Source organism: Poecilia mexicana, unplaced genomic scaffold, assembly GCF_051168715.1.
Source record: "Poecilia mexicana isolate PSO_F unplaced genomic scaffold, ASM5116871v1 scaffold_8, whole genome shotgun sequence".
Lineage (NCBI taxonomy): Eukaryota > Metazoa > Chordata > Actinopteri > Cyprinodontiformes > Poeciliidae > Poecilia > Poecilia mexicana.
Window position 1 is genome coordinate 7,115,611 of NW_028263377.1, and position 23,490 is coordinate 7,139,100.

The 23,490-nt window shown below is 40.4% G+C and overlaps 1 protein-coding gene across 1 annotated transcript in view; it reads left to right on the forward strand.

Moving 5' to 3' along the window:
* usp43b (ubiquitin specific peptidase 43b) overlaps positions 1-23,490 on the forward strand; it is an 81,538-nt gene that overhangs the window by 15,304 nt on the left and 42,744 nt on the right. The window contains exon 3 of the mRNA XM_088008130.1: positions 19,137-19,240. Within this exon, the coding sequence (XP_087864256.1) occupies positions 19,137-19,240 (104 nt within the window). The remainder of the gene's footprint in view (positions 1-19,136; positions 19,241-23,490) is intronic.

Sequence of the window (23,490 nt, forward strand, 5' to 3'; positions counted from 1 at the left end):
GAGGACGGGAAACGCATGTGACGTGCATTGACGGAGTTCGCCTCTACATTTTTATATGGAAGCCCAGGAGGCGGAAGAGGCTCTGGGCAGAGCCGAAAACAGTATGAGATGGACTTAGGGAAAATGGATTATCGAACCAAGTGGAAATATTTAGTCTAATAAGGATTATGACCACGAAACAGCAAAGGTAGGACTGAATTTATGTTTTTCGCTTCGTGAAATTAGCGATTTCTTTTTTTCTTCTTCAGCTGCTGGTTCAGTGAGTTTTGCACGTAGCGTGGTGATTCTGGTATTGTTGGAAACGGCAGAGCTTCGGCTTTACTCTGATTGATAGTTTGTGGGCTTTGGGAATAGTTGCTCTTTCACTGTTGCATTTTTTACCGCGTATGCCTCGTTAGCCTCGTTAGCATCTAATTACGTTTCGTTTTACCAAGCTACTTCGTGTTCAGGCTGGGTGTTGTTGATGTAGAAAATATTGTTTGTATCATTTAGAAGAGCTTTTTCCCGATCTGTGGATATGCAATATGCCTATATTGATAAATGTATAGCATGTTTTTTCAATCGATCTTGTTGCGGCAAGCGCAGAGGACCCAAATTTGGGTCCTCTCGCGACAAACAGGTTTTAAATATAGTTCACCAAAGTCATAGCAGCTCTAATTTTTTGTTGTGTCTTTTCTTGTTTGGGTTTTTGTTCTTTCCTGTACAGGATTTGGTAATCAAGCCTAGATGAGCATCAACTCAGTTTCTTAATCAGTGAAAATCAAAACATCTCACATACAAAAAACTGTAATGACTCATTCTGTCTGCGCTGCGCTTCATTTGCTTTCACAAGCCCCTCATTCGTAATGAGCTTTAACCAGACGGGAGCTTACAGAGACAACATGTACTTTTTGTTATCAAGACACCAGGAAGGTAACTGAGGCAGCTGTATTGGCGTCTCTGCAAAGTCTCTAATTAATCTGTTCTCTTGACGTTTGTGTTTTCTTCTCTCCCTCTGCCTCACGGGACTGAAACAACTCTTAATTATTTGGGGAACATTTTGAAGACTTCTCTCCCGATCAGAACATCTCTGGTCTGTTGTGTTTGTCCGGGGCCTTTCTGCCTCTCTGCTGGCGTTTGGCTCTTTGCACACGTCTTTTGCTTATTGTGGATTCCACTCAGTGGGTAGACGGATCCTCTCCTTACTCCGGTAAATCTCCCTCCCCGTGAATCATGGTTCACTCCTCGCTTTTATCATCCCCGTTGTCCTTCATAACTCTGACGTGCCGTACCTCCGGAATGCTTTTTGGTATGCGGGGTTGATGGCACTCAATCCTGCCCCAGTGTGAACTCAGAGGGGGTAGAGACTTGCTACCAGGGAGGAATAAGAATCCCTCTCACTGGATGACTTCAAAAGTTGTTTTATTTCCCACTTTCCCTTTCGGTCAGTCGGCGTTATCTGGGTGGTAATCTCTTCCTCGGTCGGCCTGCAGGAGCGTTTGTATCCGGGGCTCCAGCCGGTTTGCCAGTCTCTTCACGTTCTCAGTCAAGGAGTCGGAAAGCTCCAGTGTCTTTTTGCCGCTGACCCAGAAGCAAACGGGGCCCCGCGCTGCTGCTGCTTTGTTCACTGAAGCTCGTGTTCCTCATGACGTAAAGGCGCAAACACAAATCCCAAATGAAAACGTCAGGCCGGTTCATACTTTTTGCGCATTCGTAACGGGTTGATGACACACACTGCACAGCGTTCACCGTTAACCTCCCCCCCCCCCGTGGCTTTGACTCACACAGAGCTCATTCTGCTCTCAGTTTGTTGATTCGTCTCTGCTTAGAGAAACAGAGCAAGTGTGATCATCTCGTCTTCTTGTCTTTGTGTGTGTGTGTGTGTTTCTTTCTCTCTCTGCCTCACTCTGCTCTGTCTTTCTTGGCTTAATGAATGCACCTCTTTGTATGCGGCTGCAAGAAAGGGACACTTGTTGCCCACTCTGAGTCCAGACGCAAGTTTGTAGCCGACTGAGAAGCCTGGGTGAAAATCAGAAGTATGAAATAATTTTTTTAGACCTTTTTCAGATAGTTAATGTATTACTGAAAAAGTAAAACTCTTAAGACATTTGGGTATTATCAACCAAACACCAGAGGTAGAAGAATTCATACAGTTCATGAGACGATAATAAGGATCACAATAATTAGCCAAGAAGGGTTTTTGGAAGTATTTTGGGGGAAAACCAAGGACCCTTGATTTTTCGCAAATGGAGTCAAATTAGAACTGATGTGTCAGGATCTTGTATTGTTTGAGTTTCTTCTTTTTTCTAAACTATTTCTATGTTTCTTAGTTTCATATATTTCATTAGCTCAGTCTTGTTTCTGATTTTACTTTAGTTCAGTCCTTTCTTAGTGATTCTAATTTACGTTCTTGTGTCTAGTTATTCTAAGTTACTCTAGTTTTTCATGTTCCTCTTATCTACACATTCTGTAGTGTGAGTAGATTATTTCCTAATCCCCAACATTCACTCTCCTAGTATTTACAAACTTCTGCTTCTCTTACTTCTCCTGTTAAATCCCGTTCGATCCTGTTCTCCTGGTCTTGCACTTTGTGTTTTTGTTTGTTTCTGATGTTTTTTGTCCTCCTCTGGCTTCCTGTGCTCCCACCCTAACCATTTTTTATTCATATTTTTCCATTAAATCTTCTGCCTCTGGATTTGGGTCCTCTTCACTATCGCAACATGACATGATGTCAATTAACTTGAATGTTTTTGTATTATTTCATAGTAAAGGTTTGATTTGATTAGACTGGTACAAATTAAGAGGGTTTTTCAAAAATGATTTCCGTTTGCTTAAAAACTGAGAGTTTATTTTGAAAAAGTTTCATGACCTTCTTCAAATTCAGATGTTGGGTAAAGTAGTTTGGCACCAAACATGATTTCATGACTTTTAACTTTCTGGCAAGTTGACCGTCAACATTTAAGAGAAACTTGTCCAATCCCGTGGTGTATTTTAAGATAAAACCTCAAGCACATTAGATGTACCTTCTTTTTTTTCCATCATAGGAAATTATTATAATTTGAGTGTTTGGTTTGGTTAGTTTTTTTTTTTTTCAATAGAACAAAATTAAGTTTTATTTTGTTCTAATTCAAAACCATAGAATTTATTTCATGGTTTCTCAAAGTTCTACTAATCAAAAATTGACCATCGAGAAAGTTTTTCAATTGTCTTGTTTAGTAAAAACTAACTATTAATAGAACAAGTGTACATATTGTCTGAATTATTCAGAACAACAAAAAAGATGCAACATTGTCTTAAATCCAGTTTAACCACTGACCAACACTGGTGGGTGTGTGGTGGTCCTGGCCTGGGTGGCGCCCTGGGCGAACCACCGTACCAGCAAATCTGGTTGGTCCTTGAGTTTAACTCCTTATTCCTGAAGATGCCATGTTTCTCTCTTCATAGAATCAAGTGAAATGTTGCAAGTATGGCGAGTCTTTTGACGAATTATCTCACGAACTTATTCATGTGTGATTTTTGGTTGTGTTTCTTATTTAATGGAAACACCACAATTGCGAAATAGGTTTATATATATATATATATATATATATATATATATATATATATATATATATATATAAACACATATTTTTTTTAGCGGAACATAGTCAAAGTTTTGCGCACGTTTGTAGCGGTAACGCAGCTCGTGATCGGCTTGCAGGAGGAAATCCAAAACGTCTGACCCGAGTTGTACACACACTACCATCCTGCCAAATGCTGAGCAAATATACGAAAACCTCTGCCTGTGTTTTTAAAGCTCCCAGTCAGTCGCACTCGCTCATTTTAACCTCCTGACTTGTGCCGGGCAGCAGTGCCTACCGGCGGTGAGTTACGGCTGCGGCACCTGGCCTGTGATAAAGATAACGACCGGCTCGTAAGGAGGCTGAGGAGACGGCGGTGAAACGGGACGTGCGGCGCCTACGGCCACGGCTGAATTCTCAGCTTGTACAAAGCTGGAATAAAACGTGCACCGGTAGTTGTGAAAGGAACATTTTTCGCCGCGCAGAACTTGTCTCCCGGAGGGTTGTGTAAAACCAAGTCAAAATGACAAGTTACTTTTTAAGTCCAGGGAGATTCAAGAGCCTGACCTTTTAGCGCTTTTCAGCCCGTAATGAGCGTGTAGCAGTGAACGGTACGGGGGAAGCGTTTCTTTGTCCCCCCTCTGCTAAATTACTTTTCATGGTTTTAATTCACAGAGCCACATTCTTCTATTAAAGTACTTATAACTACTATCAATTATTGTCAGGCTAAGATCTGTGTTTTAAGAAGGTATTTTTTGTGGTGGCAAACCACAAAAGATAGCTGTCGAAATGCATTTTTAAGCCTTAGAGATGGTCAAAACAGAACATATTTCATTGTTTAAGTCTTAGATGGTGATTTAAATATAATTTGTGAGAAACAAAAAAATATCAGTTCTTAATTTTCTCAAAAATATTGTGGAGTTATGGGTTAAAGATACAGAACGGGGGACAGTAAAGGAGGAGATCACCCAGGAAACCAGTTGTGGTTCTAACAAAATGTCCCTTTTTTTTGTTGCATTTTTGCAATGAGGAAAGCAATGTTCTCTTAAAAAAGAAACATATTCGTCAACATTTGGAATAGCAAAGAGAATCCAACGGTTGTGATTAGAAAAAAATCCTTTTCTGCATACAAACTTACAGTCTTTGCCTCGGTACTGGACCTCGTCCACGCTGGCTGGTCCAAACAGCGAAACAGATGGAAATAAATTGGAAGTGGCAGCTCTGCAGCTTTGATCTCTGAGCTGAGATGTCAAAATTAAGAAGTAAAATCCACGTCGGTTTGTTCAAATAATCCCTCCTGACATCATTAATGGAAGCTTGTGTTTTCTAAAGCATGTATTTAATCCTGAAATGAAGAAAAAAAAATACGTTTTTCTGTTGAACTCCGATTTGTCTTTCGTAGCATCTATTTTGTTTTCTCTCTCTAAGGCTTCGTTAACACAGCAGACAAAAATCCGACCCAAATCCCCGTTGTGTTTTGTTTTTTTTTCCCCATCTATTTGCGACCCATATCTGACTTATTCATGGCGGTCTGAACGGCCCGACTCCAATCTTTTTACCCCAAATTTAACTTTTTCGTACTGTTCTTGTTTTACAAACGTTGCACCTCGCTCATCAACCAAGGTTATTATTATTATTCAATGTGCTTTACATCACAAAAACATCATAGTTATTCATTTTGCTTGTGGTGGGTTTTTTTATATATATATTGCTAGATTTTTGTTCATTTAAAGTCGCAGTACATCTTTACATGGGGAAATCTCCCAGACATCTTAAACCAGTGTTTCTCAACCCTGGTCCTCACCGACCCCCCTGTCCTGCATGTTTTAAGTATTTCCCTTCTGCCACACCTGAATTGTATCTCTGGGTGATTAACAGGCTTCTGCAGCACTTGATGGTCATGCAATCATTTGAATGATGATTGCATGATTGCATGCAGAAGAGCTGGAATAGAGGCATGCAATCATGCAATCTAAAACATGCAGAGCAGGTGGGCAGTGAAGACCAGGGTTGAGAACACTGTTTTAAACCAACCACCCATCAATTTGTACTTACCAACGTGAAAACACCTGAAGAGTGCTTATGGGTCAAAGTTCTTTTTTTTTTTTTTTTTTTTTTTTATTAAAATACAAAGCTTTATTGAGAATGTTGTTCCTGATCAACAATAAGTTAAGCATGAAATATTTTAATCAAACAAATGAAATGGTCAGAATCATTCCGAGTTCAAAACATTCACGTTTTCTTTACTGAAACAAAGGCAACCACTTGCCTTTGTTTCAGGCAAGTGGAAAGAACTTCTCAACTGAAGAAAACGGAAAAAGATTCAGTCTATTCTCAGCAACAACAACAAAACACGATTTAGGTCATTCTTTATTTGAAAAAGTTGTAATAGTTTTGCCATAATTGAATAACATAAAAAAAATGTTCGTCTGTGTAGCCCTACCTATCAGTGTTCTGTAATTTGCATGAGAAAAAGATATTTATTTATTTATTTGTTTCCCGGGGGGTGGATAGGGCACCAAAACTGGCTCCAGCCCAGGACCCTTTATTCTTCAAAGACAGCCCTGGTCACGACCTAGATTTTTAATTTTGCAAACACAAATTGATGCATTAAAGTAAACTAGAGTACACTTTTACATTGATACATTTGTAGTAACTTCTACTACTGTTATTTCAATCAAACTTCACAAAACTTAAAAGCTAATTAATCTTGAGCGAGTGATTTAGGAGTTAGCGGTTGCTAACGTGACAAGATACAAAACAATTATTTTATTTTTTTTGCTAATTACTGTAAGTAGGAGATTTAAAAACCAGTGAAATAAGGAGGAGAAGTCTGCGCCAGCCAGAGATTCTCACAAAGAGAAAGAGAGAAATTCATTTATGAAATGAGACGGCAGAAATGATTTCAGCTGTGCAGCTACCGTGTGTGAGCCGTGCCAGTCAGCCGCTGTGCAGCAGTGTCTCTTCTTCTCTGCCTACGCAGAGGTAGGCAGGAGCGGCTGTTGGTTTGTAAAGTAACAGTAACCGTGTCTGTGCACACATCCGGATCCGAGTTACTCAGAAACTTTGACACAGTATCTCAGGTTTAAATTGCCATGCTTTAATTTCTCACGTTAGAAGTGATGCAGAGTAGCACTGATTACTTATTATTACGTAAAGCGAGCAGCTTCAGGCTTTTGCTAGCTGGCACCGGAGGCCGCCGCCGCCTGGCATGCGCATAGTTTCTGCATCACGACAGGAAGAGAAAACAAAAGAGAGTGAGAGGGGGAAAAAAGATAGGTTGCTTCCCACTTATGGCAGCACCAGAGCAAAGCAGAGCAGCAAAGTGAGTTAAAGCTCAGTTGTGTTTTTATGAGGCAAATTGAGGGCGAGGAGCAGGAAGGAGGAAGAGGAGGATGTAAAGAGTGCAGCCGACAGATGGGACGCCATATGTTCCGGACAGGTGAAGCAGAGGAGGCTGTGGCGTAGATACGACACCAGGTTAACACGGTTTGTCACATCTCAAAAGCAGCAAGAGTTACAGAGGAAACCAGAAAGCCACATACAAAAAACTAAAAAGCCACCAGTTTTCTTTTCTCTCACTGTCTGAAGTGAACTTGTTTTGGGTTAGCTGGAATTCCCAAAATTTTTCCTGTTTGCTAAACGCCACAATAGAGGGAGAAAATGTCATATTTGTTTAGTGTACAAGATGATTACTGACTCTTTAAACAATGAGGAAAAGATTCTTTCTGCCATTATTGTGGCATTTAAAAATATATAGAAATAACTCTAATTCTAATTGACGTAAAGTGAGAGAAGTCTGGTCTGATTTAACTTGAGAGGTGAGAAAAACAGTCTTTATTTTTGTGTGTTTTTAACCTTAAGACTTCAACTGTAGGTTCAAACTCTGAGATATGAGCTGGTAAGTTTGAGACACCACAGGAGTTAGTGGCCATGATGGGTGAAAGCTGCTTTGACACGAATTGGTGCATTTCATTCTAAGAGGTAATAAATATGTATCGAGATTTAGCTATTATTAATTTAGTGCAGAGCTAAAATGCAAATGGAAAATAACACAGAAAAAAATGTTTAAAAACAACTCAAAACTGTTTTTTTCACTGTTGGCTACGCTACACATCGACCTGTTGCCACAGCAACAGACTGACAGCAGCTCCACTAGTGTTTCAGGATTCAACACCAAAAAACATGCAAACATTTCCCACACAAAGAACAAAACATGACAGTATTACGTTTTCATGCTTGATGTATATTTTGCAAATATTAATAAGTGATCATCTGAAAACAGCGCTGGTTGATTAGCTAATGTAAACACTTGCTACTAATGATCTGTCAGAGTTGGTGAGGGTCGCCTTTTTTGTTTTTAACTGAACCGAAACACCAAATTCCACAGCACATCTACATGTTAATCAAGTCATAGTCAAGCTAGCATATCTGACCTATTTCCTTCTCCCTCACCATTTTTCTACTACTTAAAACTTATTTCTGACCTTGTTATCTATTTATCGTAGTTTTGACAACTAGTAGCAAAGCACTTTGTCCCTTTTTCTTTTATATATCACATGTATATTTTAGATTATATTGCCTTATGTTGGTAACTTGGCAGCTAAAACCGATGGTAGCATCTGCAGTCACCACATCCTTTGGGTTAGCTCTGTCTGTCTTTCTTGCAGCTTTTCCATGTCAAGCTGTCTATTGACTTCCATTAATGAATAAAAAACCCCAAATATGACTTTGTTATATATTAAAATAGAAAATATTTTAAGCCACTTGTGGTTTTTTCTTTTGTTTTTTCTTTTTGCTTTATGTAACTGTAATGTACAATAAATTTTTTGAGGGTCAATCAAGATCTCATCCTAAATCAACAGAGCTCCTCTTCCTGCTATCTTTGCGATCCGACTTGTGTTGTGTGGATAGTTTCACACCGAAATTAGAAGCAAACCCAGACAGTGACCCAGACGTTGCACCAAAGTTTCTAACTTGGATTCTCATCAGTTATTCTAGCAGTGCGTATCAGCAGATCAGCTCCTCCTCGCTGCACCCTGTTCCCGTCGAGGATGTGAACGACGGTTCAGACGTAGTTCTGCTGAGCTTTTTTTGTTTTTTTACTGTGCTTGTTTTTCGTCTTGCTGCTTCTTCTTTTTGACACCTCTTTCCTCCCACGTCGAAGCAGCTTCCCGCAGCTCAGACCCACCTTGTTGGAAAAGCTTTTTTTTTGTTTTTTGAGAGAGCCGGGTTTGAACGTGACCGCTCTGCGTTTGAGGTGCTCGCCGACCTTTAGCCCAGATTAGCATCGACTCGCTTAAGCCTGAAGCCCTCAACAGAGGCGTGGCGGAATGAGATGAGCTGCGATAACAAAGTTTACATCCAGTAAGTGCTTCTAAAATCCTTTTTATAGTGCTTTTTTAAAAAAACAAAGAATTTTCACACAAATAATCCCTCAATGGGATTAAAAACTTGCTGTGCTACTTCACAGACCACAGCGAAAATGATGAGGAAAATGCTCTTGATTTATTTTAGAATTGATATATCTCTTTTGGAAAAGGAAGTTCATGGTTTTCCCTTGTGATGCTTCACCTTTAATGCTCCGCTAATCTGGAACTAACTTCCAGAAAACTGCAAAACTGCCGAAACACTGACATACTTTGAATCAAGGCATAAAACTCACCTGTTTAGAGTCGCCTTTGATGAGTAGAAAAAGGGACATTGATCAACATATTTGATCAATATGGCGATTTTGATGAAAATGTGACGTTTGTTGCTTGTTTTACAGTCGGTGACTTTATGATGTAAAGCAGTTTGAACTGCCTCCCGTCTGAAATGTGTTGAACAAATAAACTCAACACGACCCATGTGTGATTTTTCACGTGAACATTGTGTGTGTAAAGTCAAATCTAGAGGCCGATCTGTGAACCCGGGACTTTCAGACTGCGACACAATGAGGCTTTAAACCGAGCACACACACACACACACACGCACACACACACACACACACACACACACACACACACACGCTTCTGCCGTGATTTATTGATTAAATTAAAGTTCAAGGACAAATGGCTGCAATCAGCCACAGCAACAATTGTGGACGGCCCTTAAATAAGAATAAAAGGAAGCGTGCTACTAGCTTGCTTTTTTGAAAAGGAGTCTGCTTCTCTCTAATTACCCTGCAGATGAACATTTAAATCAGCAGCTCAAATTAGCTTTTAAGGTCACAGTGTAACAAAAAAAAGAGAAAAAAAAGCTCGATTTTTTTTTATTTATTTATTTTTTTAAACTCACTTCACTCTTGAAGAACAACGTACGTCGCCTTATTTGGTGCAGCCATTACGGTAAATGAACAAACTAATTCCTTTTTTTTCTTTGATTCTACAGAAAATCCCCTCGGTCCTCACTTAGGAATTACCCACAAACCCGCTGGGTTTGATTGGCAGAAAGCGCCGACGCTGAGTGTTTAAATGATTCGGATTTGCTGAGTGAAGGCTTTTCCAGAGAGCGTGTCAATTAAATCGGCTGAAACCGGGCCGGACTGGAGTGATTTAAGCGGCTGTTGATTGAAATGATTTGAGCGGCGAGTCCAGTTTTTAATGTGCCGTCTTGAATTAAATTCAATCGCACTCCAAAGTTGTAATTGTCCATCCTGCCGCGCAATCCAAAGCCAATTTAGAAAAGCAGCCTTTCATCAAAAGACAAAAAAATTATATAGCTGGCATTTAATAACTTACTGGCGTGGCGATAAATCCCATCAGATCAGGAGCTTCGGAGATGCAGATTGGCTCTTTCCGAGCAGATTAATGGCTGCGTGAGGAGACGAGAAGTCCTACCTCAGCGCAGGGAGCCGTAGTTAAAACAGAAAAAACATGTTCATGGCCAAAATATGTCACTCAAAGGCGCAATAATACTCAAAGTTATTTAGAGCATCCTGTCCATTTCCTGGTGAGAACCAGAGAGAACCCAGCGGCGCATTAAAACTCGGACAGAGAAATGCTGCAGCAGGTAATAAACACCGGGTCATTCTCGCCGTGACCGACTGGCAGCTGAGACAAACGACCTCAGAGCTGAGGAAAAAAAAACTGTAAAGGTGAAGGAGGAAAATGTGGAAAATCCCACAGTCACCATTTGTCATTTTAATTGAATTTATTTCTTGCAGCTTTGGTCAGCATCCTTTATCTGTGAAACGTTCTCGGCTCTCTTGCTCAGCATGTGGGCTGTGCAGCCAAATTGTGTGATCAGAGTTTGGGAAAGTAAAGCTTCCTGTATTGTGCTGTCTCGCCTCGACTTAGACACAAAGTAGTGCCTAATTGGAAAACGTGGTTATCACATCCTCCCAGCAAACCAAATCTGAATTGTTGCAGTCTGATACCCTGAAATAAAATCCAAATGGAAGGTTTCCTCCAGTGTATTATAAGCCTGGTGGGCCACCAGGCTTTACTTGCGCCCCACCAGGCTGAACATTGTTTATTTATGTGTTATAGTTGTTTTTTTTTTTATACACCAGTGACAGGGACTGAAAAGAAACAAAGTCACAGCACAAGTCAACAGTTGTGAAAACCAGTAACAGGACATGACGTTTTGTCCCAGAGTTAAAAATGTTCTCTAATAATTAGTTTATTGACCTTTGAGAGGACATACTTGAGTTGTTCTGCCATTTTTATTCTATCGGTCAACAATGGCCTACTGTACGCTGAGGTCAGTTTGAGTTTTTTGCGCCGAACTGTGTTCTCTCTGCATGTTGCCCCTCAACAATGTGGCCAGTAATGGGCTGAGGGGTCCGAAAGAAAAGCTTCGAGCTTCACTATTATTTATGGACTATTTATAGAGAGGAAAACCGCATGAAAGCACGCTGCGCCAAGGGAGACCGTCCATTATTTATCAACACTCTGTATGTCAGCTGAATACACCACTTACTCAATAGCTCTCTTGGCTCCATCTGTCAATAAACACACACACACACACACACACACACACACACACACACACACACACACACGTGCTGATGCTGTGTCTTACCGGATGCTGCCCATCGTTCTCGGACCCTCTCATAACAATCGCCACGGGGACCAAGGTGCTGTTTGCGTGTTCTCAATCACTCCTCCATAGTGATTTTTTTGTCTGCGCATTTCTGCGGCTCGCCTGAATTATTCAAGGTTTTTTTTAAATGGTTTGCTTCCTCTTATGTCCCCCAAAAACCCATCAGGATGAGGAGGGTGGTCTCTTACGATGGGAGGTCTGCGTTTTCTCTGAGAGGTTGTGGAATCACTCCACGCAAAAATGTTTGGGGGTGAATTATTGAAAGCCTTCACAAAGCGAACAAACAGTCTGGTAATCTGTTCAGGACCTTTTTGACTTACCGTCGCTGGCTTAAAACTCTTGGTTGATCTCCTTGTGATTAACAGCTATTAATTGAGTTAATATAAAGTTGATTGATCTTATCGATCGTCTAATGATTAATTGAAAAGCAGCCATTTTCTGAATTACTTGAAATTTCTCGTGTCAAGAGCTTCGAGTGTCTTTCCATAAGGTGAAGGACAACACTGAATTTAAAAAACATAATTAAATTTTAACACTATTTTGTTTCAGCTGTGTTAAGTACTGACTTAATAAACAGAAAGTTGCTGGTTTTCTCACATTATTAAACTTGGACGTGTTCATAAAACAAATACAACAAAACAAGATGAAAAAATATGTGAAACACTTTATTCCCCGTGGTACAATATTTTACTGTAATTATCTTGCAGTTTTTCTGCATTTTACTAACCACCACTTTTCTGTCATGCTGTTTTTACCTTTGTAGCAAATCAGTCATTTTTGCATGGATCGCTTTAGATGGACAAAAAATGAGGGGTAAATTTCTGCAAAAAATCTTGGAAATTTCCTAAGAAAAAAAGAAAATTTCTGAGTTTGAAAAGTTGACTCCGATTTTGAGATACATTTTCTGAAAAGAATTAACTTAGAAATTTCCGAGATTCAAAAGTCAAAGCATTTTCTAAGATTATCCTTTTGCAGGAAATGTACTCCATTTTTATCTACAATGGCTCTAATGTGCCTTTGTAAAACCCGTCATGGAGCTCGACTGAATGACATCAGTCAAGTTCATTTTGCATTCCACACTGTTTGCACCGTTTTTTCTTTCCTGTTCTGGTATGGCCCCACCATCTTTATTCCTGTATCAACTGGCTCCAATTCAAGGTGACCAACAGCACTCTGTGCTGGATGGCGCCAAACTACAGCACTAAAAGAAAAACTGAAGCGGAAGGTATCAGCTACTCAATTGGAACACATTTTAATCGAACAAACTATTAATTATTATTTTTATTTTTATCTTTTATTTACAGGCAGAATTTGTTCCTCCACCAAGCAGCTTTGAGCTGCAAAACAGTTGACCCCACCACCATTCATCACAGCCTTCTCTCTCTTCCTCTTTCTTTTGACTCCTAATATCAGTCCTTGTGAACTCTGGCCTCCTGCTGACGGTGCTGAGCCAGCGCCCGGGCTCTAAGCTACTGCTCAGCTGCTCTCTGTATCGTTGTCATTTATCTAAATCCTAGAAATCAATTACGTCGCTCCAAGGTGCCAGGGTGAGTTTTTTAATTTTCTCCCAGGCTCCTCGGGGCCTGGCACAGGCAACTCTCCTGGCACCAAGTCGTCTTACAGATTAGCCACCGGTAGACGGTTCTCAGGCTTTGCTTGTGTTTAAGATTAGCTGCTGCGCAGGTTTGTGCCCCGGTAGAATAGCCTCTGTTAAATATGCTAAATATTTCACTATGTTTTTATTGTTTTGCTTTGTTACAGCTCCAAAACGTCAACGTACAATACTGAGATCCTGAGTGCAGACCTGCACAAAGTACTGCATAATTGTGAATGCTGCTGCATCCGATGCCCCTAAATGAAATCCAGTGTAACTAAACTATTTAAAGGCCCGTAATATTCCCTAAAAAAAAAAAAAATGAAATATAGAGTTCAGACATGACATAAAAATGAGGAAGTAAAGGGATTTAAGTGGATGTTGGTGTTTTATTCTGTTTTGTCTGGCTTTTACTGAGAACGCTGAATCTGGAAACATTGGCAGTCCTTTGATAATGACCTACGACCTTAAAAAAATAAATGCAGAGTCAGTTGTTTTAGTAATGTTAGCCATGCAAGCTGCATAAATTCTACTAATCCTTAAAGTAAGACGCCAGAGGCGGTTAAAATGTGAGCTCTGTGATTATTTTCTTTGTTTTAGAATAAGAGTAATCTTCAATATATTAATTACAGATTTATTTAACCCGCTAAAAATTTTGAGGCAATTAAACACTAACTTTGTATGGTGTTTCTGGTACGCCTGTAAATCTGACGCACGACATCTGCTAATGGCAACAGGCCACAAAGCTGCTTCTTTTGGCGTAGTAGGTGTTAATTTTTGTTTTAGAAAAACTATCTGATTGAACGCTTCTACGCTAAAAGGAGTTAGCCTATCAGCAAAGCCGTTCAAGCATCTAAACAGACGTCCACAGTCCACTTTTCTACAAAAGTATTTATTTAAGATGTTTCATTAAGGATCAGGAGTTAATAAAAAACTGAATGGGTTTCACTTTTCATCAATCTGATAAATCCAAATAACAAATTGAAAACAATAAATACCTTCATTGTTCAGCTCAGATGTCGATTTATTTGATAATTGTGCAGTAATAAAGGCTTTTTAAATTGGAAATGTCACTTATTTTGTCGATCAATGGTTCTCAATTAAAGTACTATTTCTTGTGAATGATTACAAACCCAGCAATTAACTAAGTTAAGTATTTTAATCGAGTCCCAACACTAACATAGACTGATAAGGATCAATCTGAGTTGGTCCCAATGCCAAGAAAATATATAAAAAAAATAAAATACACATTTGCTAAACGGTTCGTCTGGTCTCACCACAGGCCATTGTAAACGGCGCCTCTCTGCTAGCAACTCTTTTAGGTTTTTAAGAGTTTTGCTGACCCACAACAGCTGTGAAGTTTCAGTGAAGGAAGCTCCTTTTAAAACATTTATTTGATCATTTGTACTCAAAAACACATCAGTTTACAATTATCCCAGAACATAAATGGAAGAAGAACAAACGAGTACGAAGCTCGTTCAAGGCCGATTTAGTGTGGAGTCACTTTGTCTGCCAGTGTGGGAAGCAACAGGCCGACCATGTAATGGTCAAACTTCCAATTTAGCCACACTGCTTCTTTTTTGTTGTTGTTTTTTTTCTGCCAACATGCTCCCACTTGTCACAAATCACCACCAACTTAGCAGGGAGGCAAGCTGTGACATGTGCTGCTGCAAGGAGGATTAACATGATGCCATTTTTTTTATATATTAATAAAATAAAGACAAGGCAGAGGTGTGGGAAAGGTGTCAGGATCCCACACATTGTTGCTACAGAATGCATATCCAACTGTGAAAGTGTGAGAGCTCCGTTTGCAGAATAAACACGGAGGCCCAGCATGTGTAAAAAAAAAAAAGGAGATTTCATACCCTGTTTGTCTCCTTTTTTCTCCTTTCCTTCACTCCTTTCATCCTTTCTCTAAAAATAGCTCTTTTTGATATTTTTTGTTTTCCCTTTCCTCGCTCCTCCTCTGTTGCCTGCCAGTTTGGTTGCATTTTTATCAGGCATATTTTTTCTGACGGGCAATTTTAAAGATTGCATCTCCGTTTCGGAGCGACTCGTGGCGACTCCCGAGACGGACCCCCGGCCTGGCCCGGCCTGGCCCCGCCTGGCCCTGCTCTGCTGGGGTCATTTTCACAACCTGTGAAACGATTTCAGTCACCAGCAGCGCTAACAAGCTTTGATAGGCGAGCTGGTATCTGAACATGATCGTTCAGACGGCTGAAGGCTAATCTGCACCACATGACAGTGAGCCTTTGAGCTCTCCCTCTCCTTCTCTCTCTCTCTCTCTCTCTATCTCTCTGTCCTTCTCTCAGTGGGCCTCTGTGTTCCTGTACTCCTAACACACAGCTGACACCTTGCAATCTATTGACATGGCTGGACTGGGCTTGAATATCTGAGAGGTGATAAGCCCAACCGGCTCTGCACTCCGAGTTGTTTTGTTATCTCTGTGGAAAGATAGCCGTGGAATCCGCAAGCAGGTTAGTGGAAGAAAAACATGGAAGAGGAAAGCTTTGCTGCTTTGTATTAAATATCCAGATGTATTTAGTGATTTTATTTTACATTATCTTGAAGGGATAGTTGATACTGTTCAGGTTTGGTTGTATGGCGTTTTCATCGACCACATAATTTTTTAATCAAACGTTTTTGTGTTAGTTTGAGGTATTTTGCAAAACTGCAACTAACCTCTGCTCTCTGTTGTAGCTAATATACGGAGCTGCTGATAACTCCATCGAAGCCCATGTCAAAAAAACAAAACACAAACCGTCTCTTTAAGAAGATCAGCTGTGTTGAGCTGTTCCAGTTTGGTGCTCCAACAAAGGAGGAGGAAAATACAAAGAAACAAGTACAAACCCCTGACCCTCATAGGAAGAAGAAAGGAGAATTGTATGTGCCTGATGAAGCAGACGCAGAAGGCAGGTCAGGTTTCAGTCTCAAGCATAATCTTAAATAGACTTAGCTTATATGTGAAATGCAAGGCGTCTTGTTTTGTATGCGCTTCACACACATCATGGACAAATGCAGACCGTCCACTCCACCTCCTGCCCCGTTCTTTCAGCTTGGCTTGAGAGTGGAGGTAATGGTGGAGGTGCCAGGCGGGGAACCAGCAGGAGATCAGAGGAATTGTTAACGGAGCAAAACTGAGAGAAGCTCGCAAAGTGCAAATCTGTCAGCCCGGTCAGGTCGGCTCTTTGTCCGTGGTGAACCAGCCGATGTTCATTCCGACCCAGTCAGGGGTGAATTTTAAGCTTCTGTTAAGGAGGCAGCATTATTTGTTTCTCAGGCACATGGAGGCATTTTGTAGCACAATCAAGTAGCTATGTTAACCTACGTATATCAAATATGGCTGGAAAAAAAATTGATTTCATAATTTTGCGCCTTGAAATTGGGCCTTTGTCTCTTTAAAAACTCCTGATTTTTCTGAAGCTCTGCCTTCAGGAAGTCATCACCACATGGCTCCTCTGTTAACCCTTTAGCAACAGTTTTGACCTGCGTTGCTCTGAGGAGTAGGTTGTATGATGCTAATTGTTGCTGGCTAGTCTGAAGGAGCCAAGAGGGGCAGGGCTGGTTTGTATGGCGGGAGCTCAAAGGCTTGAAGCTGCAGCTCAGAGGAGGAGCTTCACCTCAAAGGTCCAACCAGGCGGTTTGGAGAGCTGAATGGTTGCCATGGAGATTTAAGATTGCTCAAACATGCATGAAAGAATCAAGACGACACTCCAGGTGTGTTTTGATGAGGGAATAACATTATAACATGATGTAAAGCTCAAAGGAGGCAATTTTACATAATACTGCCCCTTTGAAGAGACAGCAATTATTCTGTATGTAAACTTATGATCCTGAAGGCATTAATAAATCAGTGATTGACATATTCTTTCTCTTGTTATTGTGGCATTTGGTAAATAACAATATTTTTTTATAATTCTAACTGACCTAAAACAAGACAAATTCGGTCCAGTCACCTTCAAATAGTGAGGAAAAACATGTTTGTGTCTTTTTATGTAAACTTCTGGTTTGAGATGTGCTGTTTCTGCCTGGTGTTGCCTTGCTCGAGCCTTAACTGCACTTGTGCTACTCAAGCCCATAATTATCCAAATCCCTGTCAAGAGAAAACTGAATTTAACTCCCACCGTTTTCTCAAGGTAATTAAAGTTCATTACTTTGTTTTCTTTCTGGATCTGGTCTCAGCTTTGTGCTTTTCCGTAGAAGAGCAGAAAACGGCAAATCCATCCAGGGAGGGTTCAGTGTTTTAACCTTATATGTATCAGCTTGAGAAAAGTACTTTTTTTTAACTACAAATCCTTGCAAAAAATATTCATAGTTCAAGTTTTGTTGTTTGTTGACGTTATAACCACAAAGTTTCATGTATTTTATTGAAACTGGATGTGGCAGAACAACACAAAGCACCATTTTATATGTAAAAATGGTTCTAAATATTTTCACAATCAGTCACAAATAATCCCAAGGACATTGGTTCTTTTCAGAGTGGACAGAAATCATACGTGGGGTACCACAAGGTTCAGTTCTGGACCCCCCTCCTATTAACATCCACAGGTACAGGCTCCCGCTAGCTCAGGTTATAATAAGTAATGCAGATGATATACAGCTCTACATTACAGGTGACTCTGAACCCACCAAAGCCCCGGATAAATGTTTAGAACAGGTAAATGTGAGGATGTGCCAAAACTTTCTCCAGCTGAACAGAAACAAAACTGAAGTTATTATCTTTGGATGTAAAGAGGAGCGATCTAGAGTCAATGCGCAGCTTTAATTATTACAGCTAAAAACCAGCGATCAGCCCGAAACCTGGGAGTAGTGATGGACTCTGACCTGAACCTTCAGAGCCACATTAAGATGGTTACAAAGTCGGCCTTCTATCACCGACTTTGTGATAGAAAGTCACACTCTGAAGAACATCTCCAGGATTAGAGGACTGATGTCTCAGCGAGATCTAGAGAAACTCATCCATGCGTTTTTCTTCAGTCGCATTGATTACTGCAACAGCGTCTTCACAGATCTGACTAATAAATCAATCCTCCAGCTGCAGCTGATCCAGAACGCTGCTGCTGTTCTCACTAAAACCACTTAACACCAGTTTTAAAATCCCTTCACTGGCTCCCTGTAGCTCAAAGAATAGACTTTAAAACACTTAGTTTATAAATCACTGAGTGTTTCAGTACTAAATACGTTAAAGATCTGCTGTTGTCATAGCAACCTTTCAGAACCTCTCAGGTCCTCTGGTTCTGGTTCTGCTCTGCATCCACCAGATCCAGAACCAAACATGGAGAAGCAGCATTCAGCTTCTACGCACCACAAATCTGGAACAAACTATCGAGGATAAACCCCGCCTTTATGAGTTGCCTTTGACTCATAATCACTGCATCACTGATCAATATGTTTGATTTTCTTGACCATTTTGATGATGATATTTGACAAAATGTGATGTTTGGTTACTGTGTTAAGTGTTTAAAGTGTAAAACACTTTGAAATGTCTCACTGCTTTACAAATGAACCTGATATAAATGACATTTTGTTGTTGTAAAGTGTCAAATACTTTTGCGAGGTTCTATATAAGCTTTACTCTTACTTAGTGTGGTTATGAGGAAGCCCTTGTAATCATTGGGCTATTGTCTGTCCCTCTCTGTCTACAGCACCCCGTCCCACACTCGTTTGGTGACCTTGCAAGTCTTTCAGTAATCAGTCTGCTTTTTTCTGCTCCTCTTTTATCTCCATCCAAGGCCAGCCTCTCTGTTGTAGGTGTACAGATAAAAGGGAACAGACGGGAGGAGGGTTTGTGGGGGTTAGAGTTGTGTGAGGTCAGTCCTCTCTGCCTCCTCTGAACTTGAATTTATTGCTAAAATAAAAGCTTCACGACCTCAAACTGCTTCTTGCACATCAGCATAACGCTTCTCTAACTTATCAGGTGACATTATTTTAAGCGCACGCCGCTGTGTTCACGGTGACCTCCCCTTGTGCCGCAGGGTCCCGGCGGAGCTGACGAGGTGCCGTGTCCCGACCCAATCCCGTCCCAGCAGCCCAGGGCCCAGCACAGCTTCGTCCAGGAGCACTTCCAGGCGCAATACAAGTGAGTTTTGTCCTCCACTGCAAGCACACCACCATCACATCTGCTTCGAATAAATCCTGCGACACGGCAACAAAGGAACAGCGGGGCTCTTACGGCTACCCGGTGATTTCCCCCATGAAGAGTGTGGGCGTGTGAAGCACTTGTTGATGGATTTTTTTATTTTATTTTTTTTTATTGTCCGAGAGTGGCTTGGTTGTTTGGTACATCATGTGTTTGATTTTCTCCTTGAAGATTTGTGTGCTCTGTATTTAACCAGCTCAGAGAGGGGTGTCTTTTATTGTGCCTGAACCAAAATGCCAGCAACTCCCCCAACGTACTAACCTGTTATTTGATTTGAGTTATGTTTTCCATACAGTATTTGGTGCTGTTGTGTTTTTCAGATTGTCTAAATGTCAGCTCAAAGGTCATATCTTATAAAGCTACTTGCACACAGGCAAGGTTCACATTGTTGTGACTTTTAAAGGGATAGCTTGGATTTTTTTAGAGGTTTAAAATACTATGTGTGGTTAGTATTTTATACTTTTTTGTTTAAGTCGTCAGCTTAGATAGAGAGAATTTCTGGTGCTTCATTATTATTATTATATAGTGAGACTTTGTTCCGTAATGCACACAGAGGAGGCACTGAAATCCCACATTTATAAAATACGAATCAATGAAAAACGCACTCTGAAATATTTGAATGCACACGATTGGTAAGGATTTATCCTGCTGATGTTAGCTAGCTGTTGCACTGACAAACATCACATCTGTAGTAGCTTCACAACAACACATGCCAGGAGTAACAGATGAGATTATAAATATCCAAACTATTAGTTTGGTCTGTATTCAAGTCTGTAGAAAAAATGTGCTACCTTACTCAAAAAGTACCGACCATGCTAAGGTGAATGTAGATCTCACAGCTTGGCATGGCACATTGAATTATGCATTTTCACTATCAAACACCCAATTTGAGGTACTTCAAAAAATCACAGATTAGGCTTTAAGTCGTACAGGATGAGATGTAAGCAAAGTCCAGCTGATTGCTATTTAACCAAATATGGTCACAGATTGTTGGACCTGGAAAAAAGCCTGCACTTTCTTTTATAACTCATTAAGGAAAGTGCAAACCAGAATATGATGCAATTTTTTTGTGGTTTTTAAAGCAATTCAGAGCTTGCTATCAGAAACCGACCCGTGAAATCATTAGACTCTGGGTCAGTTTAACCTTTTCCCAATCGGTTTACTCATTTTGTTGCCATTTGCGCTTTTCTTTTTTTCATCTCATTTCATTTAATCTATTCAAACTGTAAATCGACATGCTGAACCCATGTGGTCAACCCAGCCCATATCAGCTTATTTTTCTTTTTAGCTATCTCTAAAAAGATTTAGCTATGTATATTTTGACTTACAATATTATAGCCATAGAAATACACAAATTTGACATATAGTTTATTTCACCCTATATTGTTTGACTATTTCAAAAATGAAGCTTTCTGGCACTTTATCAAACCAAAGTACATTTGATTTTGAACCAGTGTCACGTTTTTCCACTGGAAGAACGACGTTCCCAAACTCCAAATCTGGTTCTAATGGGCACTGTGGAGCACCAGGTTCTTCAACAGGAACCGTGACGTCACCCATTGCGTCACCCAATGGGTTGGTCAAACCGAAGACAAAGAAACAACAAGGACTGCAGCAAACGGGGACCACAGACACATTCATGGTGTCCGCCATCTTGCTCCTAGGTTTTTCTTCCGAGTTGTGTCATCAACGCCCCCTGTTGAGACATGATTGGTTCCCAAAATGGATGGAAACGGGCATCATCTCTCTACGAAACAAGAATCAATGGTTGTCAAAGAGGATAAGAAACGTCCCCTGGTCAGTACCTCACACTCAGCAGCTAAGAAAGATTCTAGCTTCCTGCTCCACTCCAAACTGCTACATCCGACTTTTCTGCATATTAAAATGATCCAAACTACAAAACTACAACGTGACAAAGCGGCATTATGTGAGTCTCTCCTAGGTGAGAAGAATTGTATTCATAACTCTCTGCTGTGCCTTTACTTGTGCTGAAATAATTAGCATACTTAACTGTGCCAGTGGCCAAGTTTTTTTTTTATGTTTTCATAATAGTCTGTTAATGCCTCTGTAATTCGTTTCATAGGGAGATTTTCTGTAATCTGCTCTCGTAATCACAAATGCATTTAGCTGTAAACCAGTAAGGTTATCAGCACACAGCTGGAGGTCCTCATGGCTTCCATTAGTCAGAGATCGAGGAGATAAAAATAAAGCAGTTATTATTAGACACTGTGTATCTGTTAGATGGGGATTATTTAGCTTTTGTCTGAATGTTTGGTCTGGAACTTTCTTTTCACTTTTATTATTGGATCACATACAAAAGTCTACACACCTCATGTAAAGGAAAACATCAGAGTTCAACTTTCATATGGTGTATATTTCTGTACAATTTCACTGGTCAACAAATAATAATAAAAATCCAAGTTGCACACCGTTAAACTTATACTTGGATGAAACGCCTTCTATTTAATTTCAGCATTTATTCTTTACTGGGAGTGCATGGGCTTTCCACGTCTTTACTTGGCCATATTTCCCCCACTCTGCCTGGTAAAAGATTAGTTAAGAGATTTTCGTGCAAAGAAGGATTCAGACATTTTATACATTTGGTTGAGCTGCGTTCCCTTCAAGTTCATTATGTAAAAAACATTTTTTATCTCCACAACACTGACCACATGATATGCACAGTGGTGGGCGCCGCTAGCTAAACAGTTATTTGTGCTAACCCTAAAGCACTAAACACAAACATTAGTTCTGCTAACAAGCTACACCAACATGGTATTTAATGGAAGCTAAACCGCTACTGACCATGTGTCAATGCAATGCTGTGTATCGCCCTCAGCAGGGTCAGATTGGTCATTACACATCCACCTGTTTGCTTCAGGAAGTCATTCTTAGAAACAGACCTTTCACTCATGCTTTTAGTTTTATAGTTGTTGAGCTAATTTAGCTAAATGATGACGGTAAATTAGCGCTTTAGAATTTATGTGGAAAAATTACTTAAGGGAAATCTAAGCGTTTTCCAAGTTAGCTGAAGCACTAATTGAAAAATCAACTCCGCTATTAGCACATTAGCGGATTAGCCGATGTGTGTATACCACCTTATGCGGACGATGCTTTTTTTACACTCATCTCCTGACTGACACTTTTGTCTAGTGAGATTATTGTTCAACAACTTATTTCCATATTTCTAATGTCTATTTTTATTATTTTCGTTTTCTTGTCGTCGTGACGTGTGCTGATGCCTTTCTTGGTCACACTTGTGAAAGAAATCTTGATCTCAACAGTGTTTTTATCATTAGGGTTTTAATAAAATTAAAAATGTTGACCCGTCCATTGAAGACAGCTGAACTTCACTTCGACTTCATTAGGTTCTCCATAAATCACAACTGTTATGTACCCAGAAACACATTATGCTGAAATCGAATCAAAATTTGCTTCAGAATATTATTTGTCTCGGGGTGATGTGCACACTTACGCAACCAGGTTACTTCAGATGTGGTTTTGTTTTTCAGTCGCATGCTATATATGCCAGATAAAAAAGGTAGAAAATGTTCTAAGCAGTCACATTTTTTTTTACCTCAAAGACCTTACACAGCCCTTTGAGAGGTGCTGTAGGTGACATCTTTCTTAGATTCGCCCTCTATTGCTGACAACTCATACCGCTAAACACTTTATCCAATAAACCGTTCAAGAAGCTGACCAATTACGACAACGTTGGATCTGATCTGACGGAGGTTTGCAGCCGTTCTACGCAGAGCAGCTAATGTCCCTGCTTGTCTGCGCCGCCTTCCATCTGCTAATTCCTCGGGAAATTGACAGCTCCGTGTGACTACCAGTAATACATCTGTTGGAGCGCGGCTCTTAATTGCCAACCTCGCTGTCAAATGTTTCAGCGGTGACACGTTGGGGTGTGTCTTACACAGCAACAAGCACAATTAGCAGGCGTGCAGGCAAAATCTGTGCCTCCCGTCTCCCACTCAAACACCGTCCCAGCCAAGGAGAGTGGGTGAGATGGTGCAGAGAGAAGAGTCAGAGTCTGCTTTTAAGAATAGAACAACAAAACAAAAAACCTGTAGACAACATGTATCAAGCAGGGTGAAAACAAATACCAGTAATCACCAGGAATCGACTCAGATCAAACACTTCTTGACTTGTGTCCTGCTTTCCTCCCGCTTGTGTAACGTTTCTCCATG